This window comes from Pezoporus occidentalis, unplaced genomic scaffold (genome assembly GCF_034315485.1).
Source record: "Pezoporus occidentalis ecotype Australia unplaced genomic scaffold, CSIRO_AGI_Poc_V1 ctg122, whole genome shotgun sequence".
Taxonomy (NCBI): Eukaryota; Metazoa; Chordata; class Aves; order Psittaciformes; family Psittacidae; genus Pezoporus; species Pezoporus occidentalis.
Window position 1 is genome coordinate 2,201,419 of NW_026913016.1, and position 19,369 is coordinate 2,220,787.

The window sequence follows — 19,369 nt, forward strand, 5'->3', positions numbered from 1 at the left end:
CTCAGAATGAGTTTCTGAAACTAGAAGAGAAGTGCCTCATCTTTAGGGGAAGAAGAAAGAGATTAATTTCAGCAGAGGAGCCTTTTGGAAAGAATGTGTTATGTAAACCAAGTTTCCAGGGAGTCTGTAGACAAAACAGACTTTAAGTCTTGATAATGCAAAATGACTGGTGTCCTAGTGCAATTATTGGAGTGTGTATGTATTATCAGTAAACTGGTATAAAGGATTAGTTGAGTCTTTGAAAAAATCTTTTTGTGAGTGTTTAGACAGATTGTGTCAGCCTTTTGTGACACCAGTGTATTGGAAACAAGGTTTTTGTGCTTCACAGGACTTGTGAAGTTCTTGGTCTTGTGTTTGAATATGAGTCAGATCTTTGAGAGCTGGAGTGGGAAGATCTCAATTCTGGACAGTAATGAACTGATGAAATAATTCTGATACCTGATTTGGGTTTCTGTTGTTTGCTGAGGATCTTAGTGGGCACGTGTCCTTTCAGTCTTTGTATGTTTATCCACTATGGATACACAGTGTGCTTTTTATTTCTGTATTGTTTCCTGCCTTGCTTAGCAGGTGACTTGCTGAGATGACTCCTGCTCATTGTTGGCAGTTGAAGACTGGGGCTCCATTTTAGGATTAAATCTTTGATTCAGAAGTCATTAGCTTCATCCTCTTTGACCACTAAGTGCTGAAATAAATGTTTTCCATTTTATATTCTGTTATCTTCTGCAAGATATGACTTGACTTCTAAAGCATGTTAGTATTTAATCATAGTAGAAGAAGGGTTGGTTCCTTACCTGAATACTCAGATATGGACTTTTTTTTTTTTTGTCTATGTAGTGTCTGCTTACTGATTACTCACTTTAAAATGCCAAACATTGAAGTATGGGAACAATTGTCTGTGATGATTCTGGATTCAGTTTCATAATATTTTCCCTTTTACTTGTTAACATACTTGCATGCCTATTCCTGCCTTCCCTGATCTTATAAAAGCTATTGGTTCTTTCCTATTCTTGCTTGCCAAGAAGTCTTAAGCTAAATTAGTTGATGAAAATGTCTCTGTTCTGCTGATGCTGAGTCAGAAGTGTTTATTTAAAGATGACGAATTTAGTAATCATCAAGCCATGTTTAAATCATCAGGAATGCTAATTATAGATAGGCTAACCTATATTTCTGAAATACTTAAATGACTTAAAGCCCAAATCCTTCTTGCTTAAGTTAATAAATGCATTGGTTTCACTTGGAAATAGGGGACACTGTAATTCAAAAAAGACAAAACATGAAACTTGTAGCCTATGATATGTGGGGAGAGAAACTGAATGAGATTCTCACTCTTTTATATGCTCTTTAGGATGAGAAATGAATACAAATCTTGGAGGTTCTTTATATTGCATGCATAATGGACTGTTGTGCTGATGATGCTTTCCTGTGCTTTTATATATGTTATTTATTGTTCAGCCTTTCTGACTGCTTTTTTCTTTAATTCTCATGTTTCTTGTTGGTATTCTTATTAGCTAATATTTGAGGGTTGTACTGCTGGTTATGACTATATTGTGTTCAAGAGTCAATCTGAGGAAAAACAAGTCTTTAATTTGGCTTAACAATTTAATCAACACTGTTTCCAGTCAGTGAAACAGTGCTATGGTGGATGCTATAGTGATAGCAACCATCACTAGCTAGAGTATCTTGCCATTGAAAGCTAATTTGGAGACACAGCTGTTTTAGAGACGAATGAAAAGTATTCTGTGTGCAGACAGTTACTGAAGTCAAGCTTGAGTTTAAATTGTGATTGTTTTAATTTTTGTCCATTACATGAGGAAATAGGTTGTTGTGTCTGCCCTTTGTTAATCTGGAACTTCCGTTTTCTTAATGGTTGTGAAATTTAATGGTCTTGCATACTGGTGTGAAGCAGTGCTGTTACATTGCAAATAGAACCCTCTTGTATTTGCAGACACCAGAATGCCATCGTTACTGGTTTTGCTTTTGAAATTAATGGGGACCTGTGTACTTCCTAATAAGAAACTATGAAAAAAGGGGAAGAATATTGATGTCTGACTAATTTATGTGAACAATCTGTCCAGTTTGCATAATCTGCTTTCAGAAACAGATCACTAATTCTAGAGAAAGTCCTGTTTAATTACAGTCAGTTGAAAAATGATTCAGTGCAGCTTTATAGTATGAAAGCATTTGAACTTAATGGATCCTTACATGTTGAGCTAACTGGTGAAAAAATTAATACAGAGCAGGCAAGTGCAATTACTCCGAAGTTAGTGTATAAGATGAGTGTTTATGAGCGTTTTTACATAAAATTTTAAGTAGAAATAATGCATGTGTTGTGCTCTACTGATAGAAACAAGGCCTTAAGTATACTTTATTTTTTAAAGTTGAATGTAAAATAAAAGTATGTGATTCACTCTAGATAAAATGGCTGTGTTTTATGGGCTGAGGAAATTGCTGCCATGGCTTTAAATTGCTATTCCAGTAACTATAAGATTACAGTGGCTTCAGAAGATGTAGTATAGATGGCATGCGAGATCAAATAATGCTGATTTTACAAAATTGGTATTTCCCACAAATTGTCTTGGGAAATTTTGTGCTGTTAATGGGGGTAACTTCAGTGTAGCACTCTTGCTGATGAAAGGCAGGCTTACTCAATCACCATGGACAGTGTTGTATGCATTGCCACACCTCTCCTTTCCCTGCTAACTTGCCCCTTCAAGTTTAGTTTTAACATGGATACATATGAAAGTAAGACTGTCTTAAGATGTTTCAAGCTTCTGAGAGCTTTGGGAAAGAAATGGGTTTGATTAGTGACTCCTTCGGAAAGAATGGGTTTATCAGAAGTTTTCTTTAAATCCTCCGCAAGAGTCAAATATATCAAATACACACGCATTTTCTGATACCAAGTGTAAGTAAGCCTTCTCTTTTAATGTTGGGAAAGGAGTGGGATTTTTATCTTGAGGATGGGAAAAACCCAACTCCCGGCACCTATTATCTAACTCTCTTCAGTGAGTTCCGGTTGTGTCAAATCAACCATGGGTTGGTTTTTTTGCTGTGACCTGAATCTCTCAAAACTCTGTGACAGCAGGGGATTGTCACCTCATTAAACTTTTGTGTGGCTTTGGAGCCAGGACAGTTGGTGTTTGAGAACAAATGAGTCTGAGCATCAGAAGAATGTTTTGTGCCTGTGTAGAGTCCCAGTTTATAACTGCCAAGTTTAGGCAACTGCTTATCTTTGGGCTATTCTTAACCTCAGCAAACATGTATTGCAAACATTTATAGCATGTCTGTAACCTTGCTGTTAGAGCTCAGTCTGGACTACAGCTTCTACCAGGGGAAAAAAAGGCAGGATTCCATTGTAACTTTGTGACCAAGTTGTTGAAACAGTAGAAACTTTAACTAGTAGAAGCTATAGAATAAAGACATTGGGTAAGCATGTGGTTACTACTGGAAGTCAGTGCAGGCCGGAGTGCCTATGACTTGGAAAGTAACTGGCTCTTAATAGACTTGAGAAATACTTAAAATTGTAGTTGTGTGACACAGCTGTTTTGAGAATAATGTTAAATGAGATGGTATAGGGTTAAGATACATCTCCATCTATATGGGCTTAATGCTTTGTGTACCTTGCTGTTTCTGTGGTTTTTCTCTGAACCATAGACATCTGTAATGTTCATTTCTCCATCTCTTAAATTCAGTTTTGCATTTCTTAATGTCAAAGTTTCTTTTCTTCTTCTTTATTTTGCTTTTAAGTTCTAGGGAACGATTGTAGGGAGCAGTTCCCACCAAGTTACTAATCAAATATGTTTCCTTTCACTTTAACACACTCTTAATGGTAGTTTAATTCGCGCAGCATTGGTCTAAGTGCTTGGACTGAAACAGTAGCTCAAAGTGATACTTTATGAAGGAAATAGTCCCAATGTTACACAAGTGTTGAACTTTGTAGAAGTGGCCATCTGAGTGTTCCAGAAAAGCACCTAAGTGTATAAAGCTCATCCAGATTCATAGGCAGATCTTTAACATAAATACCAAGCTATTCTAATTTTTTGCCAGCCTTTTTTTTAGTATTAGCAATAGCTGTCTGTTAAACAGGCTTGGCATTTTTAAAATGGATTCTACTTAGTCTGAAGTCTGCAGTCTTAAGAGCATTAACATTTTGGATCACTCTTAGTGGTTTTTTTTTAGATAGGATCTCTCTTGCCAGTTTAAATACAGCCTTCTTTCAATGCTGTCTGCACCCCAGATCATGACATCATACGTTATTACAACACAGTTTGTTACCGTTGCTTTTAAATGCATAATTGAATCTTATTATCATGATCTGGTGGTACAGTTACACTGTGTGGAGTTTGTGAGGTTTCTGGGTGCTTTGGAGCTACAGCCTAGTCATGGTTACATTTGCAAGGCAAGCATGCAGGGTTTTGTCTGGGACAGTGCTACAAACCCAGTTGCCTTCAGCGTGTTTGAGGTAGCTAGTCTCTTTTCACTGTCACTTTTTGATTCCCTCCCCACTCAGCACCGATGTTCAAATTTAATTTGGGCATTTCCAGAAAGGTTTCATGTGCTCTCCTCAGCTGCTGCCTTGTTTACACTCGCCAGTGGAAGACTGAGGGAATGTGACTTTCCTCCTTAAAAACATCCAGGAGGGAGAAGAGTTATTTATGCTTAATATTTTTCAGGCTGGACTGATCTCTTAGCTTAAACTGTTGCAAGCAAATGTGTACAATGTAATAGAGGCTGCTGCTATTGGAGAGCTGAGATGCTGGTTTGGCCTCCAACCCGGAGTGCAGAAGCCAAATAGCTGAAGTAAGTTTTAAAATACAGCTTAATATAAGGTATGTTCTGAGCAATTGCTTGCTGTACGTTTGTAACAGTGCTTTTGATGAGCAATATGTTTTTTCTGTATTCTCATATCCTAGGGATGCAATATTCTGGGACCCAATTGCTGGTTCTTCTGATGTTCTGTGCTTTTCCTTTCTGCTGTTTCAGGAAATAACTTGTGCTGGTTCAGTTGAGGGTGGGGGATCACAGGTGCATGGCCTTTGCTGATCTGAATTGCAAAGTCCACATGAAGTGCACTGTTTTTGTGTACTGCTCCTCAGCATTCCCGAGGCTGAGTCTTCCAGGCAGCATCTTCCAGCCTGCAGTGGTCTGTCAGGGCAGTAGTGCTCATGAACATGGAGCTCCGTCTGTTCTTGTTCAATTGCTTCAGAAAGCAACCTGATGTAATTTTGAAGCTAGCCCTCATTTCAGCAGGAGGTTGGTCTAGATGAAAGCCAGAGAAGATCCCTTTTAATCTATTCTGTTAGTCTGTGGTTGGTAGCACATGTATCATACTTCACTAAGTGGTTTCGAAGGCTTCCATTTTTAGCTACTTTTCTTGATGGCTTTTTTTCTTTTTACTGGACCTGCTGTGTTGTTACTTGTTCCCATATGTTGAAGGTATAAACTTACGTATCTCTAAGTGTATAACCTATAGCAAAAGACATTTGGTCAGTTAAGAATACTTGCCCTTCAGTATTCTTCATCCTGTGCATCTCGGTCAAGGTCCATTTTCAGGGAGTTCTCTCATAATTTCATGCAGAGTAGACAGTAGAAAACTGCTGCTTACGGAAGTAACCAGGAAAACTAAGGCAATTCACTGAAGTAACAGTATATAACATTGCTTTGATAATTAAAAATATAAATATGCTTTTGATCAGGTAACTCATGGAGTCTACGTGCAGTATTGAAACTACAGTAGCAGACAAAAGTCTAGCTTGGCACAGTAACAAAAGATTCAGATTCTTGTGTCAAATCCTGTTACGACAGTTGATTCATTACTAAATTTGGAAGGGTAGACTGCATGAGCAGCCCATTTTTCATCGAGTTCACAATCTTGTAGGCACATCTTTCTGCAGAATACTGTGTTCCAGTGCGTGTGTAGGTAAGTCAGTGAGGGGGAAGGTGAGGTGGAGGAGTGCAAAAGAAATCGAGGCTTAATCCCTTATTTGTGATGACCTCTCCCATGTCTTCAGTAACTTGGATTTCTGAGCATGTGGGTCTTTGGAAGGAGCAAGTGGGAGTGATTGTTTGAGGTGATCTCTCGATGATGCCTTGTTGGAGGAGCATTCATGCTTCTGGGCTAAGTAAACTAACAATGGTTTCCATTAATGCTTGACCTGGCAATGTGTAAGTTCTGCCTCTTCAGAGGGAAGGCCAATGTTGCTAACAAAACAGTGCTGACATCACTTTTATGCTAGTGATGCTTTTGGCAGTTGAAGAATAGGCCTTTGCCATGTTGGCTGATGCTCTGTTAAAACAAACAAACAGAAAAAAAACAGGAAGGGAAAAACCAGAAATCAGTACCTTCAAGTGTTTTAGTGTTAATAAAAAGGGAAAACACTGAATTACATATTCACCATCACTGACAGTGACTGCATGGTGGAGTATACTGTTTTTTTAATCTTCCTATTTTTTTTTTTTGTAAAGAAACATCTAAAAAAATAAGATGTAATTTTAAAAAGTATATTCTAGCAGTAAAAAGTCCTGGACATTGACTCTAAAATCTGTGTGTTCTGACCTACCAGCCTCACTTTTGTATGCACATGCGTACAGACATACTTGTGTGTGTTTTCTTACGCTAGGTGCAGCAAGGAATTGTTTTTTCCTCATAGTATTCCTGGGAATAGTGGCAGCATTCAGGTGCACAGCGTCTTGCTGCTTTAGTGTTTGCTCAAAGGTGAGGGCCAGTGAGCAGACTTGGTCTGGGTTGGGGGTAGAGTGCGATGACCCTTTGGCATCTCTGACTGAAACAACACTTTGGATTGTTTTTCCCCTGTTGCATGCAGTGAGGCTGGCACAAAGGATAAGGCTCTTAAAGCTTCAGTGTCATGGGCATGTGTTTGTTGTGGGTAAACTGATGACCTCCTAGTAATGGGAAGTAGTAAATTTAGGGAAGCTTTCAGCAGGACACTGGAGGTAATCTAGTAATCCAGGTAATGCAAGGATTACTTAATCTGAGAAGTTACATTAGCTTTGCAGTGGGGAGAGGAAAAGAACTTTTAAATCTATTGGCAATTCAGTGTTTTGAAAGGAAGGGAAAAAAGAGTATTTCAACTTATGGAGGCATAAAGAGACACCTTTCTCATCAGGTGTAAATGTTCTGGTGTGGCCCCAGTGACTTGCTCCTCTTGTCTGTGGCTTTGTTGCTGAGGAGAAGGCTGAGGGAAGGGAGGGTGTTGTTTTAGCTTCTCTTGAGTTGGCACATGTGGTGCACTGCAGTCTATATGCCGTGGAGGTTAACTCTCCCAAGAAAAACATGGTGTGCTCCCAGTCTGATTGAGATCACTGTCTGCCCTCACTCTCAAGCAGGCTCCAGCCCTCAAAGCAGAGCTGGCTTCCCGTACGCAGAGCATGGGGCAGGTTTATCTGGGCTTCTCCTGCACACACACAGCCTTCAATATTTACTCAGAGGAAAAACCAGCACAGGTTTTGTCCCTGAGCAATTCTGGGACCTGAAAGCGTGGTGAGTGACTGAGGGATGCCCTGGGGAGGGGGCTGCTGGTGCGGCTGGTACTGCATCCTGGGGACAGTCTTTTCTGAGGCAGTCAGTGAGAGGAGATGCCGGTGGGAATGCAGCCCGGGCAAAGGGTTTGTCACGTTTTCTCTAGGACTGTGACATTCCTCTAGGCACATTCTTCGTGCACTGACTTTGTGGTGAAATACAGTTAAAAAGGGGAGGATGCCCGGTCTCTGGCAGTGTTCAGAGCCAGGCTGGATGGGGCTTTGAGCAGCCTGGTCTAGCAGAAGGTGGCCCTGCCCATGGCGGGGGGTTGGAACTATATGAGCTTTAGGATCACTCCCAACCCAAACCATTCTGTGTTACAAAGCCAGGCAGGAGGTGTGTGGCCCAGGTCTGGGGGTTGCACAGCAGCTGGGGACAGCTGCCAGCAGGTCCAGGTTTCCTGTCTCTGGGCTGTGCTCTGTTTTCATTTGAAAACCTGCTTTTTCGCTGCAACTCGGGTTTGGTCTGCAGCACCTATGAGTGCCATTGCTGGGCTGGGATTGGTCTCATTTATATACTCAGCCTCTGTGTAACTGCGAGGCATTTCTGTGTCTGTGCTCTCAGCCATTACCTGTGTAAATGCAGGCACCACTGTCCTGTTTTTCACGCTCCCTTCAGGGAGGTGAATGAGGTGTATCGTGACCTGCTGTATCCCGTGCATGCGGTGTATTTTCCCAGCAGCAGGTGTCGAGTGGCGGTCGGAGCGCTGCGGAGCGCGGGGGACCTTGCCGCAGCGCTCCGGCCACACCGGCAGTGCTGCGGCGGCCGGGCCCGCAGCTACCCCTAGCGGCCGCGGCTGGGCTGCGGGCTGGGCTCCGCTCGTAGGGGCCGCCAGGTGGCGCGCTTGCCCCGCGCCGCTGCACCCAAGCAGCCGGTCCCGGCGGGCGTCACGGTTTGGCCTCGGGCTCTCCGGCTTCTGCCCGGTTAACGTGGGCCCGGTGAATAGCCCTGTGCGGCTGCTGCGGCGCGGGGGTGGAGGAAGGGGGGTAGCGTCCTCGGGGGGTATGAGAAGCTGTCGGTAACTCGGGGGTTTCCTTAGCGGAGGCTTAATCTCGGGAGTGCAGCTGCAGCAGAATGTGGTATCGGAGAAAAGGGCTGGCCAAGGGGAAGGAGGTCAGTCCTCCCCTCCTTGGAAAACAGTGATGTGCTTCAGTGTTGACAGCAAAGAGTGAACAAAGTGGGCAGAACAGGAGATTGGATATCGGGAAATATTTCTTCACCAAAAGGCTGCTCAGGCGTAGGAGCAGGCTGCTGAGGGAAGTGGTGGAGTCACCATCCCTGGCAGTGCTCACAAACCGTGTAGATGAGGCCCACAGTGACATGGTTTAGTGCTGGACTTGGCAGTGCTGGGCTAACAGTTGGACTTGATGATCTTAAAGGTCTTTTCCAACCTAGCTGATTCTGTGAATTGTCACAATTCATGGTCTTGGAATTCTCCCATGAGATGTTCACGTTCTGAGCTATTGATCTGGGGGAGTCACTGTAAGGAAAGGCAGAAAAAAACCTCAAACTGCCAGAGCTGTGTATGTACAGCTGAGGCTGTGGTGTCAGTGATGTGCATTGGAGCAGATCTTGCTCAGGTATGGTACTCTCAAGGCATCCTTCATGTTGTTAAATAACTCTCAAATTGTAGGTCTCTTGGGAGAAAAACAGTGAGTGATCTATACCTGTACTTTATATCTTTCCTGCAGTGAGACTGGGTACTTCCTGGTTACACAAATGCTGTGCACTGCTGATTTCTATTTCTGTGTGCAATGTGCTGTATGGGAAGGTTAAAAATACAGGTGACCTCATTGTTTTCCTCAAATATCATGTACGTGGTCAAAGCATAGTTTTTTGTTCTTTTTTAAAAGAAGCTGCATTGCTATTTTAGGTGCCTGTTTCTGGTGAAGTTATCAATGGTGTTTTCACCTTGCTGTAAGTCGGTGCAGAAGTAAAATCAGGAAAAGTTGGCTTTGTGCGTTTAGAGCAATGTGTGTATCAAAAATGGATAATTTGTCTTTCAAGGTTGTTGCATGGAAATGTGTGAGTATTCTATAGGCAACCCTATGCATACAATAAGGATCTTGAATAAAAAGCAGCCACCTAATTGGTGAACAGAGTCTGAAGTTGGCGTGAGAAACCGCTTGCTTTAAAACTGAAATCATGCTGTGTGGAATAATTGTTAATTCTAGTAAAAACTTGTTTTTATGCTTGGACAGCAATTTGAGACTGAAAACTATCTAATTTTCTCTTAATTCAGGCTGGCAAGAAAATAGAGGCACATGATAAAACACAACTAAGATGATAACATTTGTTTCTTCCAGTACCTTTTGCTGTGCGATTGAATAAAGGTTCAGGTTTTTAAAAAGCATAACCCAGCTATTCCTCTGGAGAGCAGTGGGAGCTGCTGGATTTTGAGCACTTCTTTCCAGCTGTTGAACTAAATGTAAAAATATCTGAACCGAGAATGTTTTTAGTGTTAGTCTGTGCAGTTTAGGATAATATATAATGTTTTTTTTTCTCCTGTTTTTTTTTTTTTTCCCCATGTAACCTTTGGCTTTATTAAAAGTGCCAGATAGATCTGTTTTTATATGCTGTAGATCTCAGCTTTCCTCACAGTGTGGTGTGCTAGAAGAAACATTTTAATCCGTGCTCTGCAGTAACAGCTGTAGCTCAGATGAATTATGCATGCTTGGTATCTTTTGCCTTTGCCCTCTGCACGTCTTACACTTCCTTTATGTTTGGAATTTCATTGCCAACTCTGTCTTCAGGAGGGAGAAGAGAATCCCTGGAAGGTTATTATGTGCCAGTTCACTAAATCAAATGGAAAAGTACCAGGAAGGGCAGAGAAAGTGACACAGGAGAGGTGGGGAAGGAGAAGTGATGGTCTCAGAAGCCAGGAGAGGGGAAACACAGGAACAGGAAAGTTGATAGCAAGTTCCTTAAGAGTAAGAGCCTCAGCTTGAGTAACCTTATGAAGTCAGCATTCCATTAGGTGCTGTGCCTAATGGCTTTTAGCTACCAGAATTCTTAGTCCACTGAATTAATTGTTTTTGTGTTTGTGTGTGTGAATGTTTTGTTTATTTGTTATGAGCTTCCCTTTTAGAGGTTGGCTTATGCTTGCCACTGGGAAAACTGCTTTATAAGAGGGGAGGGTGTACATATAAAGGCTAACCTTAGTGCAGGAGAGTCATTGTGTTGGGCTGTTTCTGTGATAAGTGGAGATAAAGGCAGGGACAGTGGGCCTTAGGCTGGGTGCTGTCCTCTAAACATCTAACCTTGCCTATGCTAAAGTGATCTTTGAGTTTGATATCAATAAGGGTTCCTTTGAATGGACCAGACACTGTCACAGGTGACAAATCCATGACTTAACCATAGTTTGTTTGGGTTGTTTTGTTGTTTTTTTTTTTTTTAGTAAAATAATTGGATAGTGCTGTATCTGTGTCAATACCTTGCTCCTAGGTGTAAATGATTCTGTCACTTCTGAAGTAACCTTGAAGTAACAGGTTTAATGTTAATTGTACTTGCTATTGGGTATCTCTTAATATGATAGCTTTGTTTATGATTTAGATCTTTTTTTTTTTCTCTCCTTTCTGCCTGGCTGCTTATCTTCTTTGGAATGTGGTACTTCAACTGTTCTGATAAACTTCTGACACAGGTAAATATCAGTCTGTTTGTATTTACTGAGCATGCCCTCTGCTTGGCAGTTTGCTGTGAGTCTTGAATCAGACGTGCCACACGCTTACCTGTGGACTGGGGAAGGGAAATCCTACTGCCACAGTGGGCATCATTAGAAAAAATGATTAGCCAGGAAAATGGCCTGAATATTTTCTTCCTTACCTGCTTTTCTTATTCCTTCCCTTAACAACAACAAAATATCCAGATAGAAAATAACAGCAAAACCCCATGTTTGCTCTTTGGTGGTAACACTTCTGTCTGGTGTTTCCTGGAAGACCTTATGCTGATAGTGGAGTTGGCATGTTGTGTGTAAGAAAGGGGAAAGCAGCCTAGAGTGAAAAATGCTTATCTATTCTCAATTTTCCCCCTCTGCCAGTCAGTTATTTCTGCCTTCGCTTTTATGTGTTGTTCACATGGTGTAGCAGGTAATAGTTTTTCATTTTCCATCAGATCAAGTGCAAAGGAGAAGGCAAGAACATGTGGGCAGGATGAAGTAGGAGAACCTTTCGCAGCAGTTAGTTGGAGCCCATTGTGAAATACAATAGTGGAGTGAGAGGAAAAGATGTTATTTAACTTGTCTTGTTAGCTGTGTTTCTGCCTTTTAATAAAACATGGAAAGTTCAGCCTTTGTCAACTGAAAGCCTGTTGCCATGAATGCCTGAGTAGATTGCTTACATCTTTGGACTTGGATCAGCATGTGTGTACCAGTAGGGATCACTGCAGATGTTTAATGGGTTATTGAACTGTTCACTGAAGGAGAAAGTAATAAATGTTGAGTTTTTTCCAGGCACAGTGGAAACAAGAACTCTTAAGTTCTTACGACATGATAAATTTATATTCAGAAGCCAGAAGTACAGACACTTTTTGGAATAAGCTTAGACCCCATCATCCTTAACACTTCTGATGCATTTTTCAGTGAAAAATATGAAGTGTTAGCCATTATTAACCGGAGCTGAAGTGCAGGTAGGTCAAGAGACTAGCTTTATGTCCACCTATCTGCCTGCCCCACTGAAAATGACTGCTCTTGCGCCCTTCGTCTCTTCACCTCTGTGCTCTGAAGAGTGGAAATAGCATCGTATTGCGTAGGGCTCACTCAGAGTGCTGCTGTCTTAAAAATTCTTGCTTGCTTGCAATGACCGAATCAGTTGATTGTAGAAAGATAGGTGTTAGCTGGATTTTGCTTTTAACTGCTGCACCTTTTAACCCACCTCCACTGAAGGGAGCTGCTGTGCTGGTTGAACCAAGGGCTGCTGGATATGGAACTGCAGTGCTGCTGGCAGGAGAGAGAGGCTTTTGTGCCTGGCTACAGAATACAGGGCAGCTCATGGCTGTATGAGTTATTTTGGGATGAGCTACCTTTGCATTGTCACCATAGCCCTTTCCCATGGGGTAAGCTGAGCCGCATAAAGATCTTGGCTAACATTACCGTTTTACTTGTGGTACCTTAGGTTAAAGTATTTCTCTAGTACATTATATTTGGAGCATGAGCTAACAAGAGAGTCATCATAGGCCAGGTGGTTTTGTTCACGTACACAGGGGAGAGAGAGTCTGAAACTTACGATTTTGTTTTCCCCCACTGTACCAAAACCTGTCATCGAAAGACAGTGACGTGATGGCATGGGGTTATGAATCAAAGTGCAGGTCTGCCAAGGGAAATTGCAGGGCTTTGGCAGCTGCTTGCTATAGATTCAGTTTCTTAAGCTTTCCCTTCTTATAGGTCTCTTTTTCTAGAAAATTCTGATATTTTCAGAAATGCTCTTTTTGTTGTTCAGATGTACTAAATGTACCAAAATAACCCCATCTGTTGTTACCTTTCTTTTGGGTATTTTTAGCCCATAATTCCTTTATCCTCTTCATTCCCTCATGCGGTGCCTGACCCTTCTCTTTTTTAATGCCTTGCTCTCCTTGCTATTTTGCTTGTCCTGGCTACTTTTTTTTGCCCTGTTCCTTCCCTGCTTCCAATTGCCTTTTTTTCCTAGTCTTTCCTTCTCATTGTTACATCTTTCTTTAGTTCACGGATGTATTTTTCTAGTTTCCAAATCTGGAGTTAGATGGTTTTCCTAGAATGCTGTTAATATTTAATTTAATGATAAATACATTTCTCAGTCTCAGTAAAAGTGTGTAAAAAAAATTATCCCTCTTCCTCTGTGAGATGCAGTAGTACTCTTCCAAACCGCTGATTTTGGTCTCCCAAATAACCTCCATTGCTTCAAGTTAAGTGATCAGCGCAATTCAAGTTCAAGAAAATGACTGATAATTACTGACTGATAATGGTTATGGAACTGAAGTCCCAATTTCTGTTTTAAGAGGGGCATTTCAGCACATCTGCAATGTTGTGATATTCTGTGCTCCTTACTAATACAGGAAAAAATGAAAATATAGTCAGTAGGTCTCAGAAGAAAATGCTTTGTCAGAAGTAGCTAATTCCAGAATTGCTTGCTGTTTTTACATAGCCAGGTAAGAAAACTGAAGGTTGTGACTTTCAGTTTTTTTCTGAAATAAACATTGCCAAATGCAATCAATCAAGGAGAATACCAAAATAGATCCAGGTAAGAGCTGCGTGACAGTTGAATGTTAACAGTAAAAAAGAATCGAGTATGGGATTAGTGCTGTCTTCCAGTGGCTGCTCAAGGAACTAACTGCTTAAAGTTTAGGGTATTGTTGATACTTGAAGTACTTGAACTAATGTGCTTGAATCATTTATGGTGGGCCACTGATAGGATTCATTACAGGAAAAACCCTGTAGTATCAGTGGCTCAAAATGGTAAGGTATTCAGTTTGCTGCCTGGGGTTGATACTCTTTGCCTGTCAAATCTCTAAGTACTTCTGTATATTCACAGAAATCAGTATATTTGAGCAGGTTTCACAGCAAACAAAAATTATTTGTATGAAAACAGTGCATAGAGTACTTGTCAGACCCCAAAGATTCAGTTTCAGCAGCAAGTTACCCCCTTCTTCCTTCTGCATGCACAGTGCCTGCCTTGTGAGAGGTCCTGCTGCAGCACCTCTAGTCATGGTGGTCCAGGAGCTGAATGCTTGGGCCCAGTGGAGTGGCCTTCCCATTTGTAGCAGTGGGTTCTTGGGGGGCTTTATTCTGGTTTAGACATCAGAAAATGGCTTTTTAGCTAGATCTCGCCTTGCAGAGTGTATGGCCTAATTGAAGAAGAGAATCAGGATGGCCAAGTTTTGCTTACTCCATGGAAGGAATATTGGGCATGGCAGAGAAACCCAGTCTCTGGTCTCTGTAGCTTGTTTTAGAGCGTTGAAGGTCACATTACAAGTTCTGTGCTCATGGTACTGTAAGGGGTTGGTTACTCCTGTATGAATTTGTGCTTGTGTGGCATCGCAGATATGATGCTGCATTGTTTTACTTGCCTCCTTTTTGAAACAGGTTGATTATGAAGAGTAAGCCTGTCCTGGGTTCAGCAGTAGCAGTCATTTTTCTCCTTCTTAGTAGCTGGTGCAGTGCTGTGTTTTTGACTTGCAGCCTGGGAACAACGCTGATAACACCGATGTTTTTAGTTGCTGCCCAGTAATGTTTACTCTGACCAAAGACTTTCTGAGTCCCATGCTCTGCCAGGGAGGAGGGGAAGCTGGGATGAAGCAGAAACAGGACACCTGACCCAAACTAGCCAAAGAGGTATTCCATACCACAGCACATCATGCCCGCTATATAAGCTAAGAGGATTTACCTGGAAGGTTGTCCTGGGTTCAGCAGTAGCAGTCATGTTTTTCCTTTGTGTTAGCTGGTGCAGTGCTGTGTTTTGACTTCCAGCCTGAGAACAGTGTTGGTGAAGCCGATGTTTTCAGTTGTTGCTAAGTGATGTTTACCCTGACCAAGGACTTTGTGAGGCTCATGCTCTGCCAGGGAGGAGGGGAAGCTGTGAGGAAGCAGAGATGGGGCGCCTGACCCAGGCTAGCCAAGGAGGTATTCCATACCACAGCATGTCATGGCCGGGGTGAGGGGTGACTGGGAGTTACCCGGAAGGACACGGGCTTCCGGGTGGAACTCGTTTTCTCGGCAGGTGGTATCGTATTCTCTTCCCTTGTTATTTTCCCTTATCATTGTTGTAGTTGATAGTAGCGGTGGTGATTTGTGTTGTACATTGGTTGCTGGACTGTTCTTGTCTCAACCCGTAGGAGTTGCACTCTTTCGATCCTCCTCCCCGTTCCTCTGGGAGCGGGGAAGCGGAGAGCCCCGGTGGAGGGGGGACACGGAACTCAATTGTTGTCAGCTTGGCACCACTCACTGGGAGTGAGTGAACAAGTTACCTGACTGGGTTTAAACCACGACAAAGGTCCAGATCACTGCTCAGTTGGACTGGGTATCGGTTGGCGGGTGGCAAGTGGTGGTATTCTCTTCCCTTGTTATTTTCCTTATCATTATTATTACTGGTGGTAGCAGCAGTGATTTGTGTTATACCTTAGTTACTGGACTGTTCTTATCTCAACCCGTGGGAGTTACATTCTTTTGATTCTCCTCCCCATCCCTCTGGGAGTAGGGGGAGGAAGGAGGGGAGTGAGAGAGCGGCTGCGTGGTTCTGAGTTACTGGCTGACTGGGCTTTAACCACAACAAAGCCTCACAGAGCCCAAAGGCTTTGGGGCCTGAACTGCTGCTTGAGTGCAGGATGCAGTCTGGAATCTGAAAGAAAGGAAAAAATGTGGGGGAAGAGAGTTGTAGAGTTACAAATTCTGCCTATCTTGATAATGGTTTAGAACTACACTGCTGTAAATTTCTAACTTATTTCTCTAGTATGGATGCCACCAAATGCCCAAGGAATGTCAGCTGCAGTTTAGTCTCATATATTTCCTGTATTACTAAGGAGTTTCAGGTACCCAAGAATAGCTGGGTTCCTGTTAGCCCACACCTAGTGATGAGTCTCAGTTTAGAGGTTGGGCAGGATACAGATTTGTTCTAGAATTGGCCTGTAAAGGTTTTGGATGGTCCTCCTCAATAGGAAGGCTTGTGAGTCCTGCTTTGTGTTTCGGTTCTCTGTTGGAATTCATTTACCCTTAACTGTGAGGCTTCATTTCATAGACTATATGACTGGTGACTTCATAGTACTCAAGTATTCTCTTGCATGCATAGGTTAAAAAAACCCCAACACAACCAAACACGTGTGTGTGTAGGTTCATTCCCCTCCATTCTAGCTGAATGCCTGTAAATCCTTCATTATTAATTCTGTATTCAGCTACTGTAAAATAAATTGACAATCCCTTGCAGCAAAAAAAATGCTGAGCTGCTGTTATTGTGCTGTGTCAGGCCATGGTAATCAGGCTCCTTGTTAATCAGAGGTTCTGCTGGCTTGGGTTTCACAGTTCCTACAGTCAAGGAAAGGAGCACATGCTTTAAGCTAGCATAGAACAGCCAGGATACAGAGATGCCTTATGTGTAGAAGAGATACTAGGCTTGCTTCTATAAGCTTAATCTGATTTTATTTATCTCCACAGTACAAAAAGCAGCAACCAGTAAACATTTTAATTGGCTGTTCATACCCATGCCCAAAATTACTTCTCTACTTATTCTTCCTCCCCCCCCCCCGACTTACTGAATTTTTAACGTGTTTCTTTGTCCTGATACTAACATGGTTCCATGTCTTGAAAACATTTGTTCTCCTGTATGATTAAATGATAGAAGTTCAGTGACTTCTGGTTAGTGAAATGTAAAACACTTGCTTGCAGATGGTTCACTGTGGTTGATGGAGAAGATTGACTCCCTGGAGCTGAACTTTCATGCTTGTGGTGGCTTCCAGGTGTTCCTAATGTGTTCTTATATCAGGTCTGGTCTTGAGATTTAGATTCATATCTGTTTAGCAGCCAGGGTGGTTGATGCTTCATATTTGATTGTTTGGAAACTTTATCTTCCCTGGGTAGTTAACTTGGAATTAAACACACAGTTTTTCAGAGTCTCAGAACAATGTGAGGCGATTTCTTTAAAAGAAAAGTAGACCAGTTCTTGGAAGAAAAGCCTCTAGTTACTAAATACTAAGTTATTCCTTGTGCAGGAGTTCCTCAGCTGCTGCTGCTGGTTGCTCACAGGTAGGAGGATACTGCAGGGAAGTTGCATTTATCTGCCTGCCTTTTTGGGTTCTCCTTCCAGCCTCTGCTGCTGGCCATGCCTAGAGGTGGCTCCCGAGCTAAATGGCTGTTTCAGACCCAGGAGGATCTCTCCATATATAGTTTGTTGATCTTTCACACAGGGAGAATGTGTTTTTTGGCAGTATTACATTGTGGTACTGAGATGAAAATCAAAATTAAGTGTAAAATAGGCTTGTTCTGTGCAGCTGTAATGCTGCTCTTTGTGTAACTGAAACACCTTGCTTATCACTTAGTGATGACTATGAAGAATGTATGAGAATATTCCTCAGATGTTCAATTAGGATGTTTATAGCTAAAGATGCATTTTGTTTGGCTTTTTTAGTGGCTTAATGATGGACTGGAATAAAGCTATCTTCTCAAACTGCACCTCATTACAGCTGGTCAAAATATGAGAATAGCAAAGGTACAGCAGTGATTTCTGCTGCTAGCATTTGGGAATGAGATACTTCCCAACCTGGCATCCACACACTTGTCTTTCACTTCAGTGCTTTGGTTTTCATTATGGTGCAGATGTCTTTGTACAGCTTTTTGTTCTTTTTATCTTTCTTTGTTGTCAGATTTATTTCCTTTGGTAATCCAGCATGCATTGCTTCATTGAGGAGTTCTAGTAAGTATTTTCTCAAATCAGAGTTGGGTTTTGTGCACTGCTGTTCTTGACTCGCAGCCTTGCAAAGCACTTTCTACCAAAGTACTCTACAAAGATTGATCTAAGATGGGACAGTGGGGTGGGACCAAAGCATTAAAAACCCCATCAGTTGTTATGCAAATGGTATATGGGACATCTCCCATAATAATAAGCACTGCAACTCCACATAAATGTTTGCTGATTTTGACCCCCTAAAGCAAGAGTCTTGAAGTCTGTGCTGTAATCTCAACTAAACTTTGGAAATCCTGGGTACCACTGTCTTACACAAATCTGTGATCACTATTGTAGTAATTTTTTTACCCCTTAAATTATAGAACCACAGAACAGTTTAGGTTGGAAGGGACCTTAAAGGTCATCCAGTTCCAGCCCCCTGCTATGGGCAGGGAGGGACACCTTCCAGTAGACCAGGTTGCTCAAAGCCCTGTCCAATCTGGCTTAAATATCTAAGGATTGCATGTTTGTAACTGTAAAGCTTCTAGAAGAGCTTGAATGTTTGTTGGGTGTATTTTCAGCTTTATCAAGCACTCACATGCACATCAGAATTTTAAATTTATTCTTAGCTCATTACACCACATCAAGTTTGACACTGTTACCACAGGGCTGCTTATGTCGTCTGAAAATTGGCTTGTGCTTTATTTTCTGCCTTTTTTTATGGTAAAGTCTGGATTACTCAAGCTGTTTCTTAAGTCCTCTATAGCATGTGGAAAGCGAACCTGCTAAATGTTTACCCTGTGAAGGTATGGCAGTGATGTGTGACATGCTGAGGAATTTGGGCTCTAGTGCTGCACTTTATTCAGGCTGACATAAACAGTAAATTCTGCTGGCTGAATGCCAGATTCATTCACTTACCAGGTTAAATCTAAACATGGGCTGATGTATTCTATGTTTTTCTTCAAAGCAAAACTGTCAAGGAGTACTACAAATATCTTGAAATACGCTCCCTCCTCCCATTTGGGCATAAGAGCTTGGGGCAAGGGAGAACCTAGGTACCCTGATGCTCTCATGTGTGAAATCCTGTTGCTTTTTGTTTCATTAAATGCTAGAACTTAACCCGTATCTGACATCCTAGTGTGCCCACAGTGATAATTCATCTGTGCACAATCTGTCTCTTTATATAAGAGACAGAATGGTTCAGGACAAAGGAAGGAAAGAATAGCTTGGTGCTGAATTCTTGAATGTGACGAAAGAGGATCTGGTACTCCAGGCATTTTTCAGTTGCAGCTAGAGGCTGTTTTTCAAAGCAGTAAAAATGTTTGGTTTAGTTAATCCAGTTGATTTACAATTTCTTTGTGGTTTCTGTTACCTGAGTAATACTTCTAATTACTTGATTGCACTGTAACCAGAGTTGTCAAGTTTATGGGAATGCTTATGAGAAATACAATGTAGTTCTTGGAATACTTGCCTCTGGAGCAGTTAGGTTTTAACA

General features: G+C 41.9%; 2 protein-coding genes across 5 annotated transcripts in view; one reads left to right on the forward strand and one right to left on the reverse strand.

Annotated features, from left to right (window-relative positions):
- Positions 1 to 19,369, forward strand: part of TSC22D1 (TSC22 domain family member 1) — a 95,968-nt gene that overhangs the window by 57,688 nt on the left and 18,911 nt on the right. The window contains exon 2 of one of the 3 annotated variants that reach the window (XM_062607390.1): positions 11,178 to 12,249. The exons of the other annotated variants lie outside the window; for them this stretch is intronic. Coding sequence (XP_062463374.1) covers positions 11,178 to 11,181 — 4 coding nt within the window. The 3' untranslated portion in view covers positions 11,182 to 12,249. Of the gene's footprint in view, positions 1 to 11,177; positions 12,250 to 19,369 lie in introns of those variants that run through there. 3 annotated transcript variants of the gene reach the window in all.
- Positions 14,609 to 19,369, reverse strand: part of LACC1 (laccase domain containing 1) — a 259,421-nt gene continuing 254,660 nt past the window's right edge. Inside the window, exon 6 of one of the 2 annotated variants that reach the window (XM_062607396.1) lies at positions 14,609 to 14,697. The gene's annotated coding sequence lies outside the window, so the exon portion shown is untranslated. The remainder of the gene's footprint in view (positions 14,698 to 19,369) is intronic. The other variant, XR_009962534.1, reaches the window with a different exon arrangement.